Genomic DNA, 21,726 nt, shown 5'->3' on the forward strand with positions numbered 1-21,726 from the left:
CAGAGAGCGGGGCAGGACGTTGGGAGATGGGAGGAAAAGAGAACTCCTGGAAAATACCATGTTTTGTTTTGAAGGATAAGATCATGACCGTGCTTCCGTGCAATGAGGTTTTGGAATGTTCTGCACGGGTTCACCCTGTAGCTCCCACGGCAGCCGTGAAGGTGATGGGGCCATTGTTTCTGTCCTGTTTCCTTCCAAGCACCTAGCGTGCTCTGTAATTAGGTCTGCCTTCGTCACTGCTATTGTTCTCGACACCAAGCGGAGGGATAAGTACTCCATGTATATTTGCCATAAAACAAACTGCACTGAAAGAAATACAATTGAAGATTTTCTCCTCTCCTCAGCGTTGGAGGACACACTGATCTCCACAGAGTGAAGCTGCCGGGAAAGGACGGCCTCTCCCATTCTTCTCAGAGCTTGACGAGCCCTGTGGCCCTCTGCACAGATCGACCAGGAAACGGAGGGCAACTCCTGGTCTGCCGTCACCCCAAACTCACACCCACATCCCCGCTGGTCTCCGGCCTCTCTGCACCCGGTCCAGAATTCCCCCAAACGACATTTTGCTAATACCAAAGGCGGCAGGGCTCATTTGAGTCCCTGGGGCTGGTTTTATAACTGCTGGCCCAATCAGGACCATTCTAGAGCCATATACAGACTCCCCAGGACCAAGCAGGAATGGTCCCGGCTCCTGCCCCGATTGGCACCTGCACGATGAAGTAGAATGGGAGCCCCTCCCAGCACTCCGGGCTTTCCCGGGGCCAGTCTGGCCTCCCTGCCCACCCCAACCTCCAGCCCAAACACCCCTCCTGCTCCGACCCACACAGCCCTCTCTGCCCTTCTCCAGCTCCTGAAACCCTGCCCATCCGGCAAGGCCCAGGGCATTCCAGTTCCCCCACGAAGCATCGAAGTTCAGTCCCTGGGCCCCTCAACTGCCACGTGTCTTGCTGCTTTGCCTGCCTGGCCCTCCTTCGCACCCTGGACTCTGAGCCCACCTGCCACGTGCTGACAGCACCCAGCTGGAGGCTGGAAGAGCCCAGGTGCTGCACAAGCCCACCCCTGCCTGGCCATGACGAGGTCCAGGGGTCACCAAACTTGCCAAGTATGTTTGTACCGTGTAATAAACTTAAAGCAGAAATGTGCAAACACTCACTTCTCCAGGGAACAAAACGTTCTCCTAGAAGGTGGGACAGAGCCAGGAGTGACACCCTCTACGCGTGACAACAGCAGGGCTCCCACGACAAGCCACCCTCCAAGCATAGGTCTGGAAGGTGCGAGACTCACGGGGCGCTGGGGCCTTGCAGCCTGTTTACACACTGCCGGAGAGCTGCTGGGCTCCCTGGAAGTAACATCAAAGCTGTTTGCTAGGTCACCTCCAAGGGGGATGAGAGGGAGTTTGAAATCCCGGTGAGTCGCCCTGCCTCTGGTAAAACGAAAATAAATTAGAATCGCTGAACTGTTGAACAAGTTGAATAAAACGTAGAACAACTGTGATCTTCTGTCTCAACTGCCAACTAGCAATCAGAGCTCAGACGTGTAACTTTTGCACCCGACCAGGGACCAGGGCCGGCCTGGGCGCACGTGCCCCGAGGCAGGTGTGCGCTGGGAGGGGCCTGGGAGAGTCTGCGCTCCGGGATTCTGCCCTCCACACCGCTCCCGGGGTCCCGTGCAGCCTGATGTCCCTCGTTCTCCCAGCATGCCAAGGACAAGCAGCCTAGGTGGCTGGCACTGCCACCAGGAAGTGCCAGGGGATGGACCCAAGAAGCCGGGGTCACCTGCCTGAGGAGGTGGCAGAGAGGAGCAGAAGCCTGGCCCCTGGCATCCTTCTGGATGGTGGCACTGGGGCAGAGACCCCATCTGGTACTATGTGGCCCCAGAAAAACTGCCTTTCCAGAAGGTTAAAGAAGGGCAGGTGGACGGGGCAGAGCAGATTTTGTGTAACTTACTGGGGCGTGAGTGCTAGGACCCGTCTTTCACCACATGCTAGAACAGCACCCAGAGTGAATGACAGTGTCACACTGGACACATCCCACTGACCTCATCCACCGACCCCGACGCCCGAGCGCGCCAGCCCCCGACCTGTTCCCTGAGCCGCTCTCCCGCCTGCGGATCTAGACGCCCAGAGGCAGGCCAGCTCCTCAGGCCACCTGTCACCCTGAGCAATGGGTCTCACAGAGCCTGGCAAAAATATAGCTCAGCATTGTATTCGTCAAATAAAGAAAAAAAAAAAAAAAAAGAACGGGTTAAGCGTCTGAGACAGTTTATTTCTACCTTGCCCTGACGAGGAGAACCGCTGCGGGGGGAGGCGGGAGTTGCCCTTCCCTGGTGCCCCCCTGTCCTGCGCGAGGCAGCGCTCCGGGCCGCGACAGGTGGCAGGAGGTGGCGTCGCGTCACGTCACGGTAGCCGGAGCCGCGGCCGCCATCACGCCTCCCCGGCGCCGTCCCACACACCGGGCCTCGCCAGCGCGGCCTGCAGCAGCTCCCGCATTCTTTGGTTCTCCCTGGAGGTAGACTGCCAAACCACCTCGAGCTCGCCTTCCGTTTCTCTGAGAGAAATACACACAAAAAAGGAAGAGTTCAGAAGAGCACAATGAGAAAAATATTTATAGAGCCCTTACAATTCCTAAAGTAGCAAGAACTCAAAGGAAAGAACGCTTCATGTCAAGAGAACAGAGCCCACGGTGCTTGGGTTCTGAGGCAAAGACTCCCAGGGTGGAATGAGACGCTGAGGTGCCCTAGAAATAGAAAAAATATTGAGTTTTGCCTTTTCCTTTATTTCGGACCTTTGTTCGCTATAGAATTAACATGTAGAAGAATAAAATACAGCACCCGCAGTGGCTGACCTACAGCACAATGGCCCGGCCGTGGCCGCCCACACAGCATGAACCCCGCAAGCCTCTCCTGCGTCCCCTCTACCTGTCCCCGCTGTGACCTGGCCAACATCAGGCACCTCTCATAACACCCATCTGCGGAGCCAATGAGGGGTCCGGACATAAAGAGTTAGTCTGGGGGTGAGGAGGGGACTGTGCGGAGTGGGGCTCATAACTGAGGACACAGAAAAGACTGGCCTAGATAGACCACACGCTAGGAATGAGCGTTCAGAGGGAACCAAGGTGCATGAGTAAAGGAAAGGGTACCACGTGGAGTGCTGAGGAAACTGGGCCGACAAGGTATCCGTGTCCTCACAGGACTGTGGTCTGCTGGGGGAATGGACCAGGGTACCAGCTACCACCTCACAGGATGGTGGACCCCAGCGGAGAGTGAGGGGGATAGAAAGACCAGCCTCAGCCTGGGGGGTGTGGGGGGGGGGAAGAGTAGGTCTCATGCAGAAGGACACAGTGCGGAGGCCAGCTCCTTCACAGACATGGCCGGGTGGTTATGGAATATGCTAGAAACTGGACCACCAAGTGGACTGAGCATTGCTGTTTCAGGAGGAGCACAATGAGATTCAGGGAGGCCAGCGACATGCCCACTTGTCCAGCATCACTTCTCTTGTGAACTGTGGCTTCCTTCTAAGCCCCCCTAATGCCTACTGGATGTTGGGTGCTATGTAATTAAACTGTTTTAAAAATTCCCAAATTTCTGTTTTCTGGCACAAAACACCTAGATGTTTGATAAATTCCAGCTATCATGAGACATGTATGGCTGAACTCAAAACAAGAATAGGAAATCTCCAAGGGCAGAAAAAAATAAAAACGAAACTGAAAGCACACAGGGAGGGAATAGAGTGTTGGCATTGCTTATTGCTTTGAGGACCAAAGCCCGTGCCAGAAACCCACATTTCTGTAGAATGGAGACTGGGTGCTGGGCCCATGCAAACCGGGTATGATAGAAAACCTCAGGGCTGGCTTTTATCCACATTTCTCCCCTTCTTCCTAGAAACACTCTGAACTATGTGTTCCTCACTTGGGCAGGTAAGTGGAGGCACATGAAGGCCCTCAAAGAAAGCATGGCTGGGCAGAAAACCTGCCCATTTAAAAAAAAAAACAAAAAAACAAACAAAAAAAATGCTCTGAGAGGCTAAGTGTCTCCTAGGGGGCTGTAGCCACCAGCTTGCTCTCAAATAGATCTGGAATTTGAAGCTACATCGTTCCCCATGACTGGGCATCCCCAGGACCTGTGTGGAGTGAACCAAGAGTGAAAAGCCATTTTAGAGACAATTAGGGAAAAAGCTCAATGGATGGGTTAAACAGTACACTGGACACAGCTGAAGAGAGAATTAGCAAACTGTACTACAGAGCAGAGGAAATCACTCTGAATGCAGTACAGAAAAATACAGGATATTAAGGAGTTATACATTATAAATGTAATAATAGCATTGTGGACATTTTGAAAGTCTTTTTGTATGTTTTCTAAAAAACATTACTATAGCCTATTTTAAAAATTAATAATGAAATTAAAGTAGCTCCGGGGCGCCTGGGTGGCACAGCGGTTAAGTGTCTGCCTTCGGCTCAGGCCGTGATCCCGGCGTTATGGGATCAAGCCCCACATCAGGCTCTTCCGCTATGAGCCTGCTTCTTCCTCTCCCACTCCCCCTGCTTGTGTTCCCTCTCTCACTGGCTGTCTCTATCTCTGTCAAATAAATAAATAAAATCTTTAAAAAAAAAAGAAATTAAAGTAGCTCCAGGTTGGAAATATTCTCTAGCACCAAAGAAAAGCAAATGTAAATCTTCTCTAGAAAAAAACATCCTTAATGCAGAATGTCAGGTTTCCACAGATTAAATTCAACAATACATGCGTTCATAGTTAAAAAGTTACTGTACATAGAAAGAAATAAGCCACATAGAGAAAGAGTCAAAAAAACCAACTTTAAACTTTCAGATACTGAAAAAATTAGAAATGAAATGTTAAAAGAAATAAAAGATGTATTTAAAATAAGCAAAGACTAAGAATTTATTTTAAAAACGACTACACAGATTTTCAAAAGAACCAAGCAGAACTGAAAATGAAACACACTGTTGTTGAAATAAAAAACTCGGTGGCTGGGTTAAACAGTACGTTGGACACAGATGAAGAGAGAATTAGTAAACAGGAATACTGAGCAGAAGAAATTACCCAGAATGTGGACCAGAAAAACAAAAAGATGGAAAATTTAAAAGATAAGGCACATGGAGGATTCGGTAGGGTAATGTACATTTAATCTGAGTTACAGAAGGACATTTAGAAAGAAGGGGAAACCATTTATTTTAAGAGATAATGGCTTATTTTAAGAGATGAGAATTTTCTAGACTAATGAAAGACACAAAAATCACAAATATAGAGAATAATTTACATCAAGTAGATAAGTAAAAAGAAGCTTACAGTTAAACACATACCAATGAAATTACAGAATACAAGAGACAGAGGAGATCTTTAAAAAAAAAAAGATTGTATTTATTTATTTATTTTAGAGAGACAAAGGGTGTACAGCAGGGGGAGGGGCAAAGAGAGAGGGAGAGAATCTCAAGCAGACTCTGCACTGAGCACAGAGCCCAACGCGGGGCTCAGTCTCACCACCCTGAGATCATGACCTGAGCCAAAATCAAGAGTCGGATGCTTAACCGACTGAGCCACCCAGGTGCTCCAAAGATAGAGAACTTAAGAGTCAAGGAAAAAGATGGTTGGTTATTTACTTATTTATTGTAGGCTACACTACACTGTTCCTGTGATTTAAATTTTTTTTTTTCTTTTTAAGTAGGCTCCACAACCCGCATGGAGCCCAATGCAGGGCTTGAACTCACGACCTGAGATCAAGACCTGAAATGAGATTAAGAGCTGGACACTTAACCGAATGAGCCACCCAAGTGCCCCATGTCAATTATTTTACAAAATGACAAAAGGTTTGTCAGAGACTTGTCTTTTGATTTGTCAAAACAGACTTCTCAAACAGAGAAGATAGACTATGCTGAGAGAAACAGACTGTCAAAGTAAAATTCTGTAGCCAGCAAAAATTACCTTAGAAGGATGAAGGAAAAATGCAGACGTTTTCAGGTAAACAGAAACTAAGAAAGCTTACTCCCAACACACTCTTACTAAGGAAACTTCTAAATGATGTATTTTAGAAAGAAGGAAACTAATCTGAGAAATAAGGTCTGAGATGCAAGAGAGAATATGTTAAAAGATAAACTGAGGACATAAGAAAATTTTTAAGAGTTTGAGCAAAACTCGACTTGGATCAGGCAGCATCCCACCTAGCAGAGAGAAAGGAGCTCCAAGGAGCTGTATAAAATGAAAGACTTCTATAGGCAGAAGGGAGCAGGAACAAGGAAGCTATACTCAGCGAAAGTGGGTTGCTTATTGCAAAGTTACTCTCCTTTAGGGATGGCAGGGGTCTCCCAGGCATATGACCTAAGCAGCACAGACCAGTCAGTTCTTGACTGACTAGTTTACGATTCCCTTTCTGGAAGCGCCGAAACTGTAATTAAGCCAAGTCTTGGTTTGGTGATGTGGGACTAGCATACGTGAAGTCCATTTGGGGCCTGTTGTCTTGTTTATACAATCAGTAAGTGAAGAAATTGGTACCTATGGGTAAATCAAAACGAAGAACTATATAGAAACTAATAACACTTAATCTGGGGGCTAAAGATAATGATATAAAAGAGATCTTTGTTTTTCACTTTTATCTACCTAATGACACTAGACGATGATCTCATATAAACTGAGGGGAGAAAGAATTGGATAAGGGTATTAGATCTTGCACTGGGGGGACAAAATGTAGAGATGTTGATTCAATTTAGATTTTTTTTTTAAGACCAATGCAGGACTTGAACTCACAACCCTGAGAACAAGACCTGAGCTGAAATCAAGAGTTGGTCGCTTAACCAACTGAGCCACCCAGGCGCCCCTAAATTTAGATTTTTTAACGTTAAATTTCCATGGTAAAATTTTAAGGGTAACCACTGAAAGTACAGAAATAGAATGCATAACTTTCCAACCATTTAAGGGCAGTTAGTGGAATAAGGGAAAAGTGAAAAACAAAATGCCATTTTATTGTTGTGATTCTAAACCTATCCGGCAAGAAATTTGGTATTGGCCCAACTTTTTACAAAGTAGCTGTTTATGGTGGTAAGAACTTCTGTGACTACAGAAACCATGCTAGCCATGATCGATAGGACTTCATCCTCCCTTGCATTTAAGAAACATCTGGCTGGGGCGACTGCGTGGCTCCGTTGGCTAAGCGTCTGCCTTCGGCTCGGGTCATGACCCCAGGGTTCTGGGACGGAGTCCCGCGTCGGGCCCCCTGCTCAGTGCTCTCTCTCTCTCTGACAAATAAATAAAATCTTTAAAAAAAAAAAAAGCAGCATCTGGCTGATGGACAACAAACAGATACCTGCATTCTGCGTGACATCAAATACACGGACCCGCCTACAACCTGACGGAATCCCGTGAGTGTATTACGATTCTTCTGCGTGCATCCGTTTCTATTCCCGTCTGTCAAAGACAGCACAGCCGTTATGAAAAGGAGACTTGAGTATAAAACCAAAACAATGCGAGGGACCACCACGTTCACCTTCATGGAGCACGCGACATTCCCCGATGTTTTTAACAGACTTCCTCTAGCGTGTGTATAGAGGGTAAAGTGCCACTGAGTTAGTACCTTACGTGCACAAAGAGCATGATACACCCACCATCTTGACGATTCTGATCTTACGAGAAGGGAACGATCGGAGATTTTAAAATCCTCAGAAATGAAAAAAAAGGAAAAGCAGAAAGAAGACATTGAATCAAAAATTAAAAATCTCCCAAGAAAATGGAATAAAACGTGGGGCGCCTGGGTGGCACAGCGGTTAAGCGTCTACCTTCGGCTCAGGGCGTGATCCCGGCATTATGGGATCGAGCCCCACATCAGGTTCCTCCGCTATGAGCCTGCTTCTTCCTCTCCCACTCCCCCTGCTTGTGTTCCCTCTCTCGCTGGCTGTCTCTATCTCTGTCAAATAAATAAAATCTTTAAAAAAAAAAGAAAAGAAAAAGAAAATGGAATAAAACGAAAGCATCAAAGAGAGGAGAGAAGAGGGAAGGACAATTAGAGGCCTGGATTGATTTAGGAAGTCCAGTATTCAAACGACGGGGAGTTCTACGGGAGGATTAAGAAACCCGAGGAGCACGGCATGGTGACTGTGTTGACAACACGGTGTTGTATACTTGAAAGTTGCTAAGAGAGCAGATCCTCAATGCTCCCACCGCAACCGCCACCACCGCCACCAGCATCACAACAGAATGGGATTCGGTGAGATGAGGGAGGTGTTAACGAACGGTGGTAATCATTTCACAAGACACACATGTATCAAATCATCATGGTATACACCTTAACCTTACGCAATCCTGTCTGTCAATGACTGGGGGGAAAATTTAAAAAGAAAATGAGCAAATCGGAATCAAGACCGATATTACATTCAGATAAAGCTTCAATGTAAACAATAAACAAACGGGTCCGGGGGGGGGGTTTACTGGAAAGTTCTAGCAAACGTTCAGGACTAAGCATAGGGTACGGGGCTGGGGCGGCCCCACCTCTTCTGCTGCAGAGCCTGCTCCAGGATATCGTGCTTGTCCTGCAGCAGCCGGTGCAGGTGCCGCATCTCCTGCCGGTACTGGGCGGTCCGGCTAGCGAAGTCTTCCTCCTGCTCCATCAGCCGGTGACTCATGTCATCCACTTTCAGTGCCGCCTGCTTCTTGTACCCCTGGGGGGGAGGCCCTGTGTGAGCGAGGGGATGCTGCCCGCGGCCCAGGGGATGGCTTCCCGGATGCGTACCCTCCCCACTTGGGTGATCAGAGCCCGTGGTGAGTAAACCGTGCATAAGTCTGATCTGGGAGGGCAAGTCTGGATCATAAAAGTCATAGAAAGTAAACAAACAAACAAACAACTGTCAAGTATAATAAAACCAAATTTCTAATTTGCGTCAGGCCTAGTTTTTTATATGCTACAAATAAAAACAGACCAACCTGGCAAGGTCTGTCACACTCTCTTGGTAAACAGAGGACAGAGACAAAGGCCTGGTTCCTTTATTTTCCTTCAACATTTTCACTGGATAGTATTTAAGGTATGACTTCCCTCTGAGCATTTCTAAAGCCGGTGTTACATAGCTTCTAATTTGTACCTGACACAGATTCCATTCCATTTAGAAGTCCAGAGTCTCTCATGGTTTGTCTCCCTCTCTGATTTCTCCCCATTCGGTTTTCCCTCCCTTCCACTCTGGCCCCCCCCATGCTATTCCTTATGTTCCGCATAGGAGTGAAACCATATGGTAACTGTCTTTCTCTGCTTGACTTAGTTCACTTAGCGTAATCCCTCCAGTTCCATCCACGTCGATGCAAATGGTAGGTATTCGTCCTTTCTGATGGCTGAGTCATATTCCTTTGTATACATGGACCACGTCTTCTTTATCCATTCGTCTGTCGATGGACATCTCAGCTCTTTCCATAGTTTGACTATTGTGGACGTTGCTGCTATGAACATTGGGGTGCAGGTGCCCCTTCTTTTCAGTACATCTGTACCTTTGGGGTAAATACCTGGTAGCACAATTGCTGGGTCACAGGGTAGCTCTATTTTTAATGTCTTGAGGGACCTCCACACTGTTTTCCAGAGCGGCTGCACCAGCCTGCATTCCCACCAACAGTGTAAGAGGGTTCCCCTTTCTCCACATCCTCGTCAACATTTGTTGTTTCCTGCCTTAATCTTTGCCATTCTAACTGGTGTATCAGTTCCGTTTAGAAACTGACAATTTTACGTTCCCTCTGACCAAACAATTGGTTTACCTCATAGTTTTTACATTTCCAGGTAAAAGAATTTTTTTTTTTTTTGCTTTCTGATTGTTTATTAATCATCATCAAATGTGCCTTATTTCTACTCTAGGGGTTATTTTTCGAGCTAATCTACAACCAATCTTTACACACACACACACACACACACACACACACACAAACCTTATAGATTAGGTTGTTAAATCTTCTCTATCCCTAGTTACTTTTGTTTAATCTCTTGATCTGTCTTGGACCAAGAGAAGATTAAAGCTCCTATTATTACTGTTTCTATTTCCCTTTGTATGTCCTATAGTTTATAGATGTGCTGTGTTTATTTAGTGCAGAGATATTCCCGGCTCTTATATACTATTAATCGCAGTCTTTAACATTATGAAGGCTCCTCCCTTTTTTGGTTCATTTAGTGCTTTTGGCCTGAACTCTATCTCAGCACATGTAAAGGCTGCAACTTTGCTTTCTTTGTCTGCATAAATCTGGATTATCTTCACTCACTCTTTCACTCTTCAGCTTTCTGAGGCACTTTGTTCAGACTGTCTCTGGCTCTATCACGGAATTCCGTTTGTTTCATTATCAATCTGTTTTCTTTTAATGTGTGAATTAGGCTCATTTGTATTTGGTCTCAATTTCGTTATTTTGTTTTATCCACATACATTTTTAAAGACCTTAATGTAGTCCATTTTCTCTCGTCTTTTCACTGTTGTAATACTAATAATCAGGAATGGATCTCTCTTGATTATCGTGGTGACTTCTATTCTCATGCCTTTGTATTACATGTCCTTAGGCCTCTCATTTATCAAAAGCAACATAATGTTAGCTCACAACAACCTTTTCTTGCCCTACTTAAATATGCTAAAGCTTTCCTACTTGATTTTTTTGCTTGAAATGATATCCTTTGAACTCTTAGTTATGACATAGGACGCAATCAGCTGGTTTGTTCTACTTTCTACTTTCCTACCTCCTTGACCTGTCAGTTTTTCCTTCCTTGTCTTAATTCCACATTGTCAAAAAAACATATACATTTTATTCCATCAGCCTCATCCCTGCTTCGCTGAAGTCTTTTCCCAGTTAAATATATCCTTTGCTCACTACCAGTACTTTTCGGAAATTTGCCCAATTGTTTCTTGATTGGCTGAACTCAAGTTGATTAATCTTCAGGTGAAATTTATGGAAAAAGTACCCGGAGTTCTTACATGGTCAAAACTGTCTGAAGAGTAGCTTGGTTGGATGGAAACATCCTTGTCTCATACTCTTTCCTCGAATATTTATAGAAGGCATTGAACTGCTCTCTGGCATTCAGTATTGCTGTGGAGAAGTGGGGTTTGTTTTCTTGTTTCTCTCTCTCTCTCTCTCTCTCCCCTTCTCTCCCTTCCGATTTTATTTATTTATTTATTTATTTGAGAGAGAGATAGCTGGGGGGAGCAGAGGGAGAGGGACAAGCAGACTCTGCACTGAGCGTGGAGCCTGATGCGGGGCTTGATCCCATGACCCCAAGATAACAACCTGAGTTGAAACCAAGAGTTGGATGCTCAACCGAGCCACCCAGGTGCCCCTGTCTACATATGGATTTCTTTTTCTTTATCCTACCTAGATTGTAACAACTAAGTGTACTTGAAGATTAAACTTAACCATATCCTCACTGACTTTAAAACTGTCGGAAATAAAATTCCCAGAAAACTACGATGTCTGCTAGGACTCTCTAATGACATTTTAGAAGCCGACACAACTCCAAAAGCTATCTGGTTAAATTAAATCATTCCTACCACCTGAAGCCACAGGGTACGTTGCCCTGAGTTCTGGGCGGAGGACGCACGCAGCATTTTCAACTTTCCTTTTAGCAAAGCAACCCTTTAGGCACCACGCCTAAAAGCCCATATTTGGGAACAGGACTGGAGCAGCTCTGGCCCACAGGAGGAGTGAGTTCCCCGGACCTGTGGTGGGAACATCCCTCACCTCAAAGACCACTGCCCATTATCAGTGCGAATAGTGATGTGCTGGTGGGTAGGCCAGTTCGAGAGAGGTGCTCTTCCCTGGGGAAGGCCCAGATCCAGGCAGATTCCAGAACAGGGTAAGGACAGCTCAGGGATGTTGCGTGTGGCAGATCTTACTGGAAACCAGAAAGCCCCTCAGCGAGCATCCCTGTCTGTACCACTTGAAAACCATGATGAACGGCTATGTGGCTTCCAAAAACCTGGTGTTTGTGTTATTTGGGCAATATTCAGGAAACATCGGGGGGCAAAGTCTATACTTTGCATTAGGTCTGAGCAATTAGAAGTTGAATTTTATTTCACTTTTAAAAAATAAATAATTTCGGACTTATATTCCCTAAAACAAAGTCATGATATATTTACATACATACATACACCTGCTGCTCACCCAGCAACACACTTATGTACACAGAGCCAGCTGATGTTTCGTGTCTTAGTTTGTTAATTTCCCAGCACATAAATATCATCGATCAATTTCTCCACGTGTCAGGCCCTTTTAATCATCCTCCGGCAGAGGTCCTAGATCTTACTCGCCACCCTAGAGCTACATGCTCTCACAGACCTTCCCCTTTAAAACCCACAGGTTCCCTGCCTCCCCCCAGGCCTCTAGCCTGCCCGCACCCCTGCTCCTGCTCCGGAGAAGTCCGTCTGGCTGGTGAGGCTGTGCACGCAGGTGCGGAGGCCAGCAGATGTCGGGGAGGTTGGAGGTCAGGTGAGGGAGGTGGCCTAGGGGAGGAGAGTTGGTACCCTGACAACAGTTTTCTTGGGCAGAGAAACCAGAGGGTGCAATTAGGATTAAGCTAGAGAGGAAAGGGTCAAGCCTGATCCGCAGCTGAACCAAAGAATGCTGGACTTGAGCATAAAGCCTGCACATTAACTTCAGGATAGAGGCCGGAGACTTTTCCATAGCTTTTTTAAAATTTTCTTTCAAACAGCCGCATGGTATCTTATCGTGCAGGTAAACCGGTTTGTTTAATGCGCGGATTGGTGCTCTAAGCAATACCGCTTCACCCTGAGGATGACGAGTGACACACGCACGCACCATGAGTCACTTTCTTAAACGCGGAAGTCTGACGCTGCAAGCCGCTGCTTCCGTTTGAAAACAGAAACCTCTGAGGCTAACGGCCACTTACCTCGACTTTTTCTTCTAACCTTCCCAAACGAATACTGCCTTTCATGATTTTGTTGAGAACTCCATGCTTCTCACTTTCTAAACATTTAGCCTCAGGAGAAAAGTGAAAAGAAAAATAAGGGGCTCTGAGTTTAACGGAAAAATTAAAATAGCAATTCTTCTGCCAAGAACATTACTCCTGATACATAATCTCCATTCTGCCACTCGTGCGGCCCACCACCCTGCCTGCCTCCCACTCCTGTGTGAGAGAGGTGGACAGAACTTGGGCCAGTAGCTGAGGAGGGGTGAGAACCCAGAACAGCAGGCCGGGTGCCCCTCCTGGGCACCATCAGAAGATGGAGCCCCCCAACCAAGGGGAATGTGTTGTAAGGACTTCCAGCACACTTCTCTCTTCCTCTGGAAGACAGCATTCCTTCAATCGTATCCAAGGAATACGTGCCAAGATGCAAATAAACTTTTAGCTCGACTACTTGGGTAATTACAAAATTAAGGATAACGTGAACGCACAATGCCATTCACCAAGCCAAATGTGACGGCGTCACATCCAAGAGGGATGTCATTTGAAGCTAAATGATTTAGATTAATAGCCACGTGGGACATGAATTGCTACACACTGTAAATTTTTTCAAATGCTAAAATTAAAAAAGCAAAGATGAGCATTCCTTCTAAGGCAGGCCAGGAAGACAATTTGATTTCACTTGATTTCCTTCAGAAAGGAAAAATAAGACACAGGAAGTTAAATAACTTGCCATAAGTCACACAGAAAACCCATCCTAATGGTGGGATTAGAAATTAAGATGGCACTTTTGGGATACCTGGGTGGCTCAGTTGGTTAAGTGTCTGCCTTTGGCTCAGGTCATGATCCCAGGGTCCTGGGATTGAGCCCCGCATCGGGCTCCCTGCTCAGGGGGGAGGCTGCTTCTCCCTCTGCCTGCCGCTTTCCCTGCTTGTGCACTCTCTCTGACAAATAAATAAAATCTTAAAAAAAAAAAAATTAAGATGCCACTTTCAATAAATTAAGGTCTAGGAGACCAGGACAGGGTAAGGTTGGGATGCTTGGCCCATAGTCCCAGGGCAGGGCAGAGGCAGCCAGTACTACCGCTGGACCCCAGCTAGAGGGGCTGACCTTGGGGCTCCCGGGTGCAAGGAGCTTGCAGGGGCAAGGGAACAGCAGTGTCAGTATACACACAGAAGTCCCTTGTGGTGGGCAGAGGTAAGGTGGAATGAAAGCAGCTCCCCCACATCTGAGGGGTCTAAGGATTCTGAACCCGAGCCTCACTTACAGGCCATAACAACAAAGGTCAAGGCAGGAGGAGAGAACACATTTCATTGACAGATTGTTGGCTTAATTTCTAACTTCTAAGTATTTGGACAAATAGTATATGGCTCCCATTTATATTCCCATCCTGGGCCCACAAATACGAGGGGTGGGCCTAAGAGAGAGTGTTGAGGGTTGGGGAGGATCTCAATTTCATCGTGGAAACCTGGGAGCTCACCGGCCCACATGGGAGGTACAGGGCCTGCCTCCTGGGGGAGCCCGCGTGCGCTGCCCTGCAAACAAACGGGCCTCGCGCTTACAGTGGTACTGACACGTGGCAGCGGGGTGCCCATGAATGTCTGCTTAGACGAATGAGCCGTTTGGCACGTCCCATTTTTGAGCAAGCCTCTGCTTTGCACTCTTGCCATTCCCATGGGTAAGCCCAGCAGGCACGGCAGAAGGGGACAAGGGTGCTCGGCACTGCTACAGAGAGCACCCGAGTCCGGCACAGGTTAGGGTGGTGACCTCCCAGGAGGGGGGCTGCCAGGGGAGGGGGGGTGCAGCCTTAGTCTCCTACCACGCTGTGTCTGAGTCACATTGCTTCTAAAAGACCCGGGAAGGACTTAGAGATCACCAGTAACATGTAACCACACTCCTGCCAACAACTATTATCGTTAAAAAAAAAATTTTTTTTTTTGTGGTGAACTTGTAAGTACAGAATGGTGTCTCAACATTGGTTTAATTAGCATCTTTTATTACAATAAGGGGCACATTTCCCCCCACGAGCTGTGTGCTATTTATATTTCCTCTTAGGTAAACAATAGCTAAAAGCCTATGTCCACTTTCCTATGGAGGAGCTTAAAGTCTTCCTAGCAGATGTGAATAAGCCTGCGCCAAATCCTGACAGACTCCCCACACCATCATCTGGGAGAAGGGCTGAGTGACTCCAAGTGTGCCAATTTCCAACTGTCCCAGGAGGTCCTCTGCTCTCCTCCGTCATGACAAGCACTCCGTTATTACTTCTAATCCTATGCTACCAGAGATTTGCAACATTGCTTAGACAAACGTATAAATGTATGGAAATAGCAACAGAGGCTCAAAGCTGAAAAATCATAAAGTGCAAGTAAGCAAGAAGACTGCTTTTTAATTGCTTGTAATTTCACCACTTGGAGATATCGTTACATAACTCCTATTTTGTGGCAAATTCTATCGGGCTTTTCTACTGCGTCCAGCTTGGCAGAGTCTGTCTTCTTTCACTGCGCAGCCCTATGGCTGACACCTTTTAAACTCATTGTGGAAGGGGCGCCTGGGTGGTTGTCAGTTGAGTGTCTGCCTTCGGCTCAGGTCATGAACACAGGGTCCTGGGATTGAGCCCCACATTGGGCTCCCTGCTCAGGGACGAGTCTGCTTCTCCCTTTGCCCCCCCGCCCCTCCGCTCGTGCTTGCTCTCTCTCTCAAATAAATAAAATCATAAAAAAAAGAGAAACGTGAGGATTAAACTGTTTAAAAAAAATAAAATAAAATCAGCGTGGAAATGCCAAGAATCATGTCGGTGGCATCGCTCCTGCTGGCGGGGCAGTGCTCCGTCATCTAGGCCCAGCGATGATCCCCTTGGTTCTGTCCTTGGGACCAGGGCTGCCAGAAGCAACATGGGCTGAACTCTATTTAACCTGCCTATGGCTCTGGTTCATCTTCAGACAGGAAACACACTGAGTTAGCTTTACGGACAGAATATGAAGATGCATGGGTAATAAACACCTGACGACCACTGCTCTATTTGGTTAAATGGACTAATTCCATTAGTTTACCTTCTAAAATTTCATTTACCATTATTTAAAAGTCTGGGTTATTTGTCTTTCAAAAATGTTTTTTCTCCATGGTTCAAAGCTAACATTTTGGAGAATCTGAAAATGTGTAGTTAAAACTTAAAAAGATGAAGCTTTTTATGGATAATTTTGTAATGAAAATGCTCTTAAAAAAATTTATTTTAGAGAGAGAGACAGGGAGAGAGAGCGGGGGTGTGGGGCAAAAGGAGAAGGAGAGAGTGAATCTCGAGCGGACTCCCCACTGAGCGTGGAGCCTGACTCGGGGCTCGATCCCAGGACCCCGAGATCATGACCTGTGCCGAAATCAAGAGTCGGATGCTCAACCGACTGAGCCACCCAGCTGCCCCAAGAAAATGCTCTTAAAATTACGTTTGCATATTAATTTTCAGTGTACTCGAAGAAAGTGAGGGAGCTTACCAAATACTTAAGATTGTCGCGTTCCTGGGTTACATTCTCGGCCAGGCCAACAAGATTTGCCAGGTACTGGTGAGCGGACATTTCGTTCTCCATGGCTTTTTCCACTTGCTTTTTGAGAACATCAATTCTCTTTTGAGACCTCCTAGAGAGTTTCCCCAAATGGTGGAACAAAAAACTCATTAGCCTGAATGGCTGGGACATAGTGAAAATCTGCATCGTCAAAATAGCAAGTATGTTAGCATTTAAATGTATTCTTCGCCAACCTAAATCTTCTATTAAGTTTCAGGGTGAGAAGAGGTAAATGGGTTTAAATTTAAGTGAAGCATAATTATCGACTCCAAGCCAAGTCAACAGGAATCACAAAATGCTTAAGGCAGTTAATAGGCTATTTATGTATTATTCCATTCATTTTTGGGATCGTGTTCTAAAAGATGGTTTTGAAAAAGGAATCCAGTTACCCCAAAGCCAACTTTTGGGAAACGTGTAGGAAAGAACTTCTAGGACTTCCAGAGTCTTAGGGTCATCATTGTGACTATCAACTATATTGAACTATAAACTTGAGAAATGTTGGCTAATGCTGGTCAACAGACAGCCTTTACCGTACTTTTGATACCCAGTAATCTCAATGATCCTTTTCCATTTTACGGCCAATATTAGAAAAAGAAAAGACAAAGAAAACAAAACAGAAGATTTAATTTTCTCTTTCTAATACTAAAAAAAACAAAAAACAAAAAAACAAAAAAACCCACCCCCCAAAACAAAAAAACCAAACTAGCTTAAGAAAAAATAGATAAAAACCTATTTATTTTCTGGGCCCTGTCCAGTTCGGCTCCCAGCGCTTGGTTTTTCGCTGCCAGACTGTTCTTCTCTACGAGCAGGCTCTGCTTCTGCACTTGCAGCAGTGCCAACTTCCCCAACAACTCTTCCATCTCGGCACCTCCGTTCTCCTCTTCCTCCTGCAGCCGGCTAGCAGGCAAAAACATCACAGGCTTGGATCTGGCACACCGAAGCCAACACCAGGCAGCCGCTGCCAGACAAGCAAGGGGCAGCCCAGCCCGCCAGCCCGTGGGGGTCTGTGGAAGGCCCCCCGTGGAAACGCTGCTCATCTCCTCACCCCCAAGGGCCTGGGATGGAACTCCCGGGGGCTGGGCACACAATTTTTTGAGGATAACGATCTAATGCTTTTTCCTGCTCATAACTGTTGCTTATGCCTTTGTATAGATATACTTATTTGTACCCTATATTCCTTCCAGAAAGAACTTAAGACCACTTCATTGATTTACATAGTTATAACTGCCTCCCCCAAATCCTAATGCTAGACCAAATTCTATGTCATACTAAAAGTAATTCTATGTTTTTATGATAACAGCAACAAAAGAACAAGGAAGGCTTACAATTTCAACACGCAGTTCTGGCAAAATGGTGCTTGAGAGGGGAGTTATTTCTTCACTGGCTCTCTTGGTCAGCTCTCAGGTAATAACCAGAACTGAACAGGCAGAGTCATGCGCACAGAGGCTGCCCAGTTCTGAGCGGAGGGTGTCTCTGGGTACCGCGTGGGCCTTACTTCCGAGGCTTGCTGGCCGGCGGATGGGCGCAGGTGGCCTGTGTGTGGGTCTGTCTCACTTGTCAGGCAATTTTCAGTGACTTCGGCCTGGGCTGGCTCCCTGAACACCCCAGCAGGGATTTTCCAGATAGTTTCCATTACTTTCTGGTTTACTAGTTTTAATTAGTCAAAGAGTGCAGAACATACCTAGATAAAAACCATGAAACTGGGATTTTTAATTTATCTTTTTTCTTAACTGTCTTTTGATTTGAGAATTTTCTTTAAATGTAGTTTTGCCAAAGTAACGGACTCAACCTGGTATCAACTCAATCACTGAAGAAAAGTTCACAACGAAAAGCAACTAGGGGCTATGGAGAATGTTGGGAAAGCATCGGTGGGCCAGCACGGTTACCTCAGAGAACAACACGTCGAGATCTAGAAGACGCACTTACCCCGGGGCCCAAAGTGCCACCTCTAAATACGTATGTAGGGAAACTGACAACACATACCCGAAATCTTACTGTGGCACGACTTGATGGAGCAAACTCATTAACTATTTATACTTCCATTAAGGTAAGTAAAATGTAAAGTAAAATACCACCAGGCAGAAGCTAAAAGAATAAACTCTAAGAGCTATTTCAACATGGAGAGATGCTTGAGAAATTTGAGTGTAAAAGGTCAAGATACTCAAAGCGTGAATTCATTCATATAAACTTAAGACACACCAAAAAAATGCCGTGTGTCATTTATGGAAACGTATGTAGAAATAAAAAACAGATTGGAAATGTAATTCCAAGTTTATGGTAGTGATTCCTTTTAGAAAGCCGGGGATAAATATTGGACTAAGGAGAGTGGTTAAAAAGGACTTCAGGTGTATTTCTAACAATATATTACTTAACAAAGTAGGTAAAACAATTCATTTTAAACAAAGAGGTAAAACAAAGAGGTAAAAACAATTCGTTAAAAAAAAAAGTTAACAGTTAATAGCTGGTGGGAGAAATAGTTCCTTCCTTCCTTTCCTTCTTTCTTTTTTTCTTTATAGATTTTTAAGTAATCTCTGCACCCAACATGGGGCTCAAACACACAACCCTGAGATCGTCGCACACTCCACTGACTGAGCCAGCCTGGTGCCCCAAAATAGTTGCTTAAAAAAAATTTTTTTTAATAAAATGTTTCCTATTCTACCCCTTGGGTTCCCCAGAGGAAACCCGTCCTGATCACTTTTGAATTTAGTTCTTTTGGTAAAAAGCCATGATTTAAAATTTTTTAAATTGTGAAATACACATATAAAAAAGTATATAAAAGATAAATTCATGTTTTAACAAATAATTATTATAACGAACCCTCATATAATAACCATTTGGTGAAGAAACAGAACATCTTTGAAAAAACCCTTTCTTTACGAGTTTTTATATCTCCGGCACCTGGGTGGCTCAGTTGGTTAAGCATCTGCCTTTGGCTCAGGTCATGATCCCGGGGTCCTGGGATCCAGCCCCGAGCTGGGCTCCCTGCTGAGCGGGAAATCTGATTCTCCCTCTCTCCCTGGCTTGTGCTCTCTCTCTCTCTTTCTCAAATAAATAAAATCTTAAAAAAAAAAAAAAAAGAGATAGAGAGTTTTTACATCTGGGAGCACGTGGGTGGCTCTGTCAGTTAAGCGTCTGCCTTCTGCTCAGGTCATGATCCCGGCCGGGGTCCAGGGAATCGAGTCCCACATCGGGCTCCCTGCTCAGCGGGGAGCATGCTTCTCCCTCTGCCTCTCCCCAGCTTGTTCTCTCTATCTTTCAAATAAATAACATCTTCAAAAACAATTTTTTTTACATCTAGATTCATGGGCAAAAAGGAAAAGTAATTTTTCCTTTCTTATAATTGTTGGGTTTTGATATCAAGGTGACACTGATCTCACACAATGAGTTAGGCAGCATTAACTCCTTTTCTGTTCTTTAGAAGGGTTTATGTAAGACTGGATATTTCCTCCTCGGGTATTTTTAGAACACGCTGGTGAAGGTATGTAGGCTTATAGTTTTCTTCAAGGGATGATCTTTGGATTCTATTTCTTTAGTGATTAAAGGAATATTCAGGTATTCTTTTTGAGCCAGTTTTGGGAAGTTATGTTTTTCCAGGAATGTCACTATGTCGCCTGAATTTTCAAACGTATTGACAGGAACTTACTCTATTTCTGGTGCGCACACATTTAAACGAACATCTACTTGGTGGACTAAGCCTTCTCTACCAACTGATTCTCTTCGTTTAGTGTTTTTTACCTTGGCATCCGTCTTGCCAGATATGAATGGAACTTAAGCACCTCTCGTTTGGTTTGCATCTGCCCTTTCACTCGGGACCTGTCCGTGTGTTTCTGATCGACACGCGCAGCGTAAAGGCAACACAGAGCTGCTGTGGCGAGTTGAGCTGCCCCGCCCCACGGTGTCTTTGCCGTGGAAGCCCCCGTGTGCGGCCTGCACGGGGCCTCGAGCTGACGCGAGCCTCCCGCGCACAGGACTTCGGTCACAGCCCACACAGTCACAGGTAAACGTAAATTCCTGGTGTGACTGCTCTGTGTGATGAGCATTCTTCCCCACCTCCGAGGGCCTTGCCCTCACTGCCCCATAGGTAAGAGGCCCGGAAGTTTGCTAAAACCCTGCTCTTTGGACCCTCATGTGCCCCAGACACCCTGCCTGGACATCCCCACGTGGCCCCTCCCAGTACCTGTGGGTTACAAACTTCTCTATTTCACTGTCCCTTGTGGTCTTACTGTGGTCGCCATCCAACACCCCGGGGCTCTACCTAACATACGTTACTTTAACGTTTAGCCTCTTTAGCGTTACCTATTCCTGATATATTTTAAATTTCTTCATTTTGTGTTTTTTATTTTACCACTTGTCCTATCTTTTCTTGCCCTCATTTAGACTGATTTAAAAAAAAAAAATCATTCTTTCCCTATACTAGTTCAGAAGTTACAGACATTCTCTTTCCACAAATTTCGAGTGTATTTTCAAACTATAAAGTGAATCAACACCTTTCTCCTCTCTGGAATGATATAAAGACTTTAGAAGACAAACTCCATTGACCCCTTTTCCGATTATCTACGATTGTTGTTGTGCATTTGAATTCTATGCATTTTTAAATCCCAAAAGACATTATTATTGTTTTATGGAATCAATGGTCATTTACATTTATTTACGCATTTACTGTGTCTTTTTTACTCTAGTGTACCTTGCCTCCCATACATCCAACACTGAATTATGTCCCTCTTTGAGAACTGCCTTTAATGTGGGTCTGCTGGTGGTGGTACTCAGTTTGGGTTTGAAAATATCCTTATTTTGACTTCATTCCGGAAAGGCATTTTCTCCAGAATCAAATTCTGGCTCGGCAGGGATTCTGGTTGTTTCCCAGCACCCTTGAAGCTAGCATGCCAGGGACTGGCATGTCCCATTACTTGTTAAACACCCTGTTGTTGCCGCGCTCCCTGGAAGACCATCTGTCCTCTGCTATTTCACAAAGACGGCTCTTCATTGACCCAACTGTAAATGGGCCAGCCCAACCCACGTACTGTGGACTGCCTTCAGTCGGGGAAGACGCCCCACTGACGTATCTCTAACCACTGCTGATGAAATAGACCCCTCTGCTGCTTCCCGTCTGTGAGCTACTGACACCGCGACCTTGGAACACTGCACACCATCCTACGGATCCTTGCTTCTGCCCGATTTCGCAGCTCACTAATTCGCCATCCTGCTGTGTCTCATCTTCAGTGAAGCCCACCCAGTGAGTTCTGAATTTAGGTTCTTGTATTTTTCAGCTCTGAACGTGGTTTCCTTTTCAAATCCAGTATCGTTATG

At 45.6% G+C, this 21,726-nt stretch overlaps 1 protein-coding gene across 7 annotated transcripts in view; it reads right to left on the bottom strand.

Annotated features, from left to right (window-relative positions):
- Positions 1-2,240: 2,240 nt before the first annotated feature.
- Positions 2,241-21,726, bottom strand: part of CEP89 (centrosomal protein 89) — a 65,210-nt gene continuing 45,724 nt past the window's right edge. For 5 of the 7 annotated variants that reach the window (XM_087870669.1, XM_087870668.1, XM_087870672.1 and 2 more), the window contains 5 exons: positions 17,149-17,316; positions 16,351-16,492; positions 12,851-12,940; positions 8,485-8,654; positions 2,241-2,543 (listed from right to left, as the gene is read on the bottom strand). In XM_087870669.1, coding sequence (XP_087726795.1) covers positions 2,420-2,543; positions 8,485-8,654; positions 12,851-12,940; positions 16,351-16,492; positions 17,149-17,316 — 694 coding nt within the window. In that variant the 3' untranslated portion in view covers positions 2,241-2,419. The remainder of the gene's footprint in view (positions 2,544-8,484; positions 8,655-12,850; positions 12,941-16,350; positions 16,493-17,148; positions 17,317-21,726) is intronic. The other 2 variants (XM_087870670.1, XM_087870671.1) reach the window with 2 other exon arrangements.

The sequence above is a fragment of the Ursus americanus genome, chromosome 21 (assembly GCF_024610735.1).
Source record: "Ursus americanus isolate L20-20 chromosome 21, mUrsAme1.1.p, whole genome shotgun sequence".
In the NCBI taxonomy this organism is placed as follows: Eukaryota; Metazoa; Chordata; class Mammalia; order Carnivora; family Ursidae; genus Ursus; species Ursus americanus.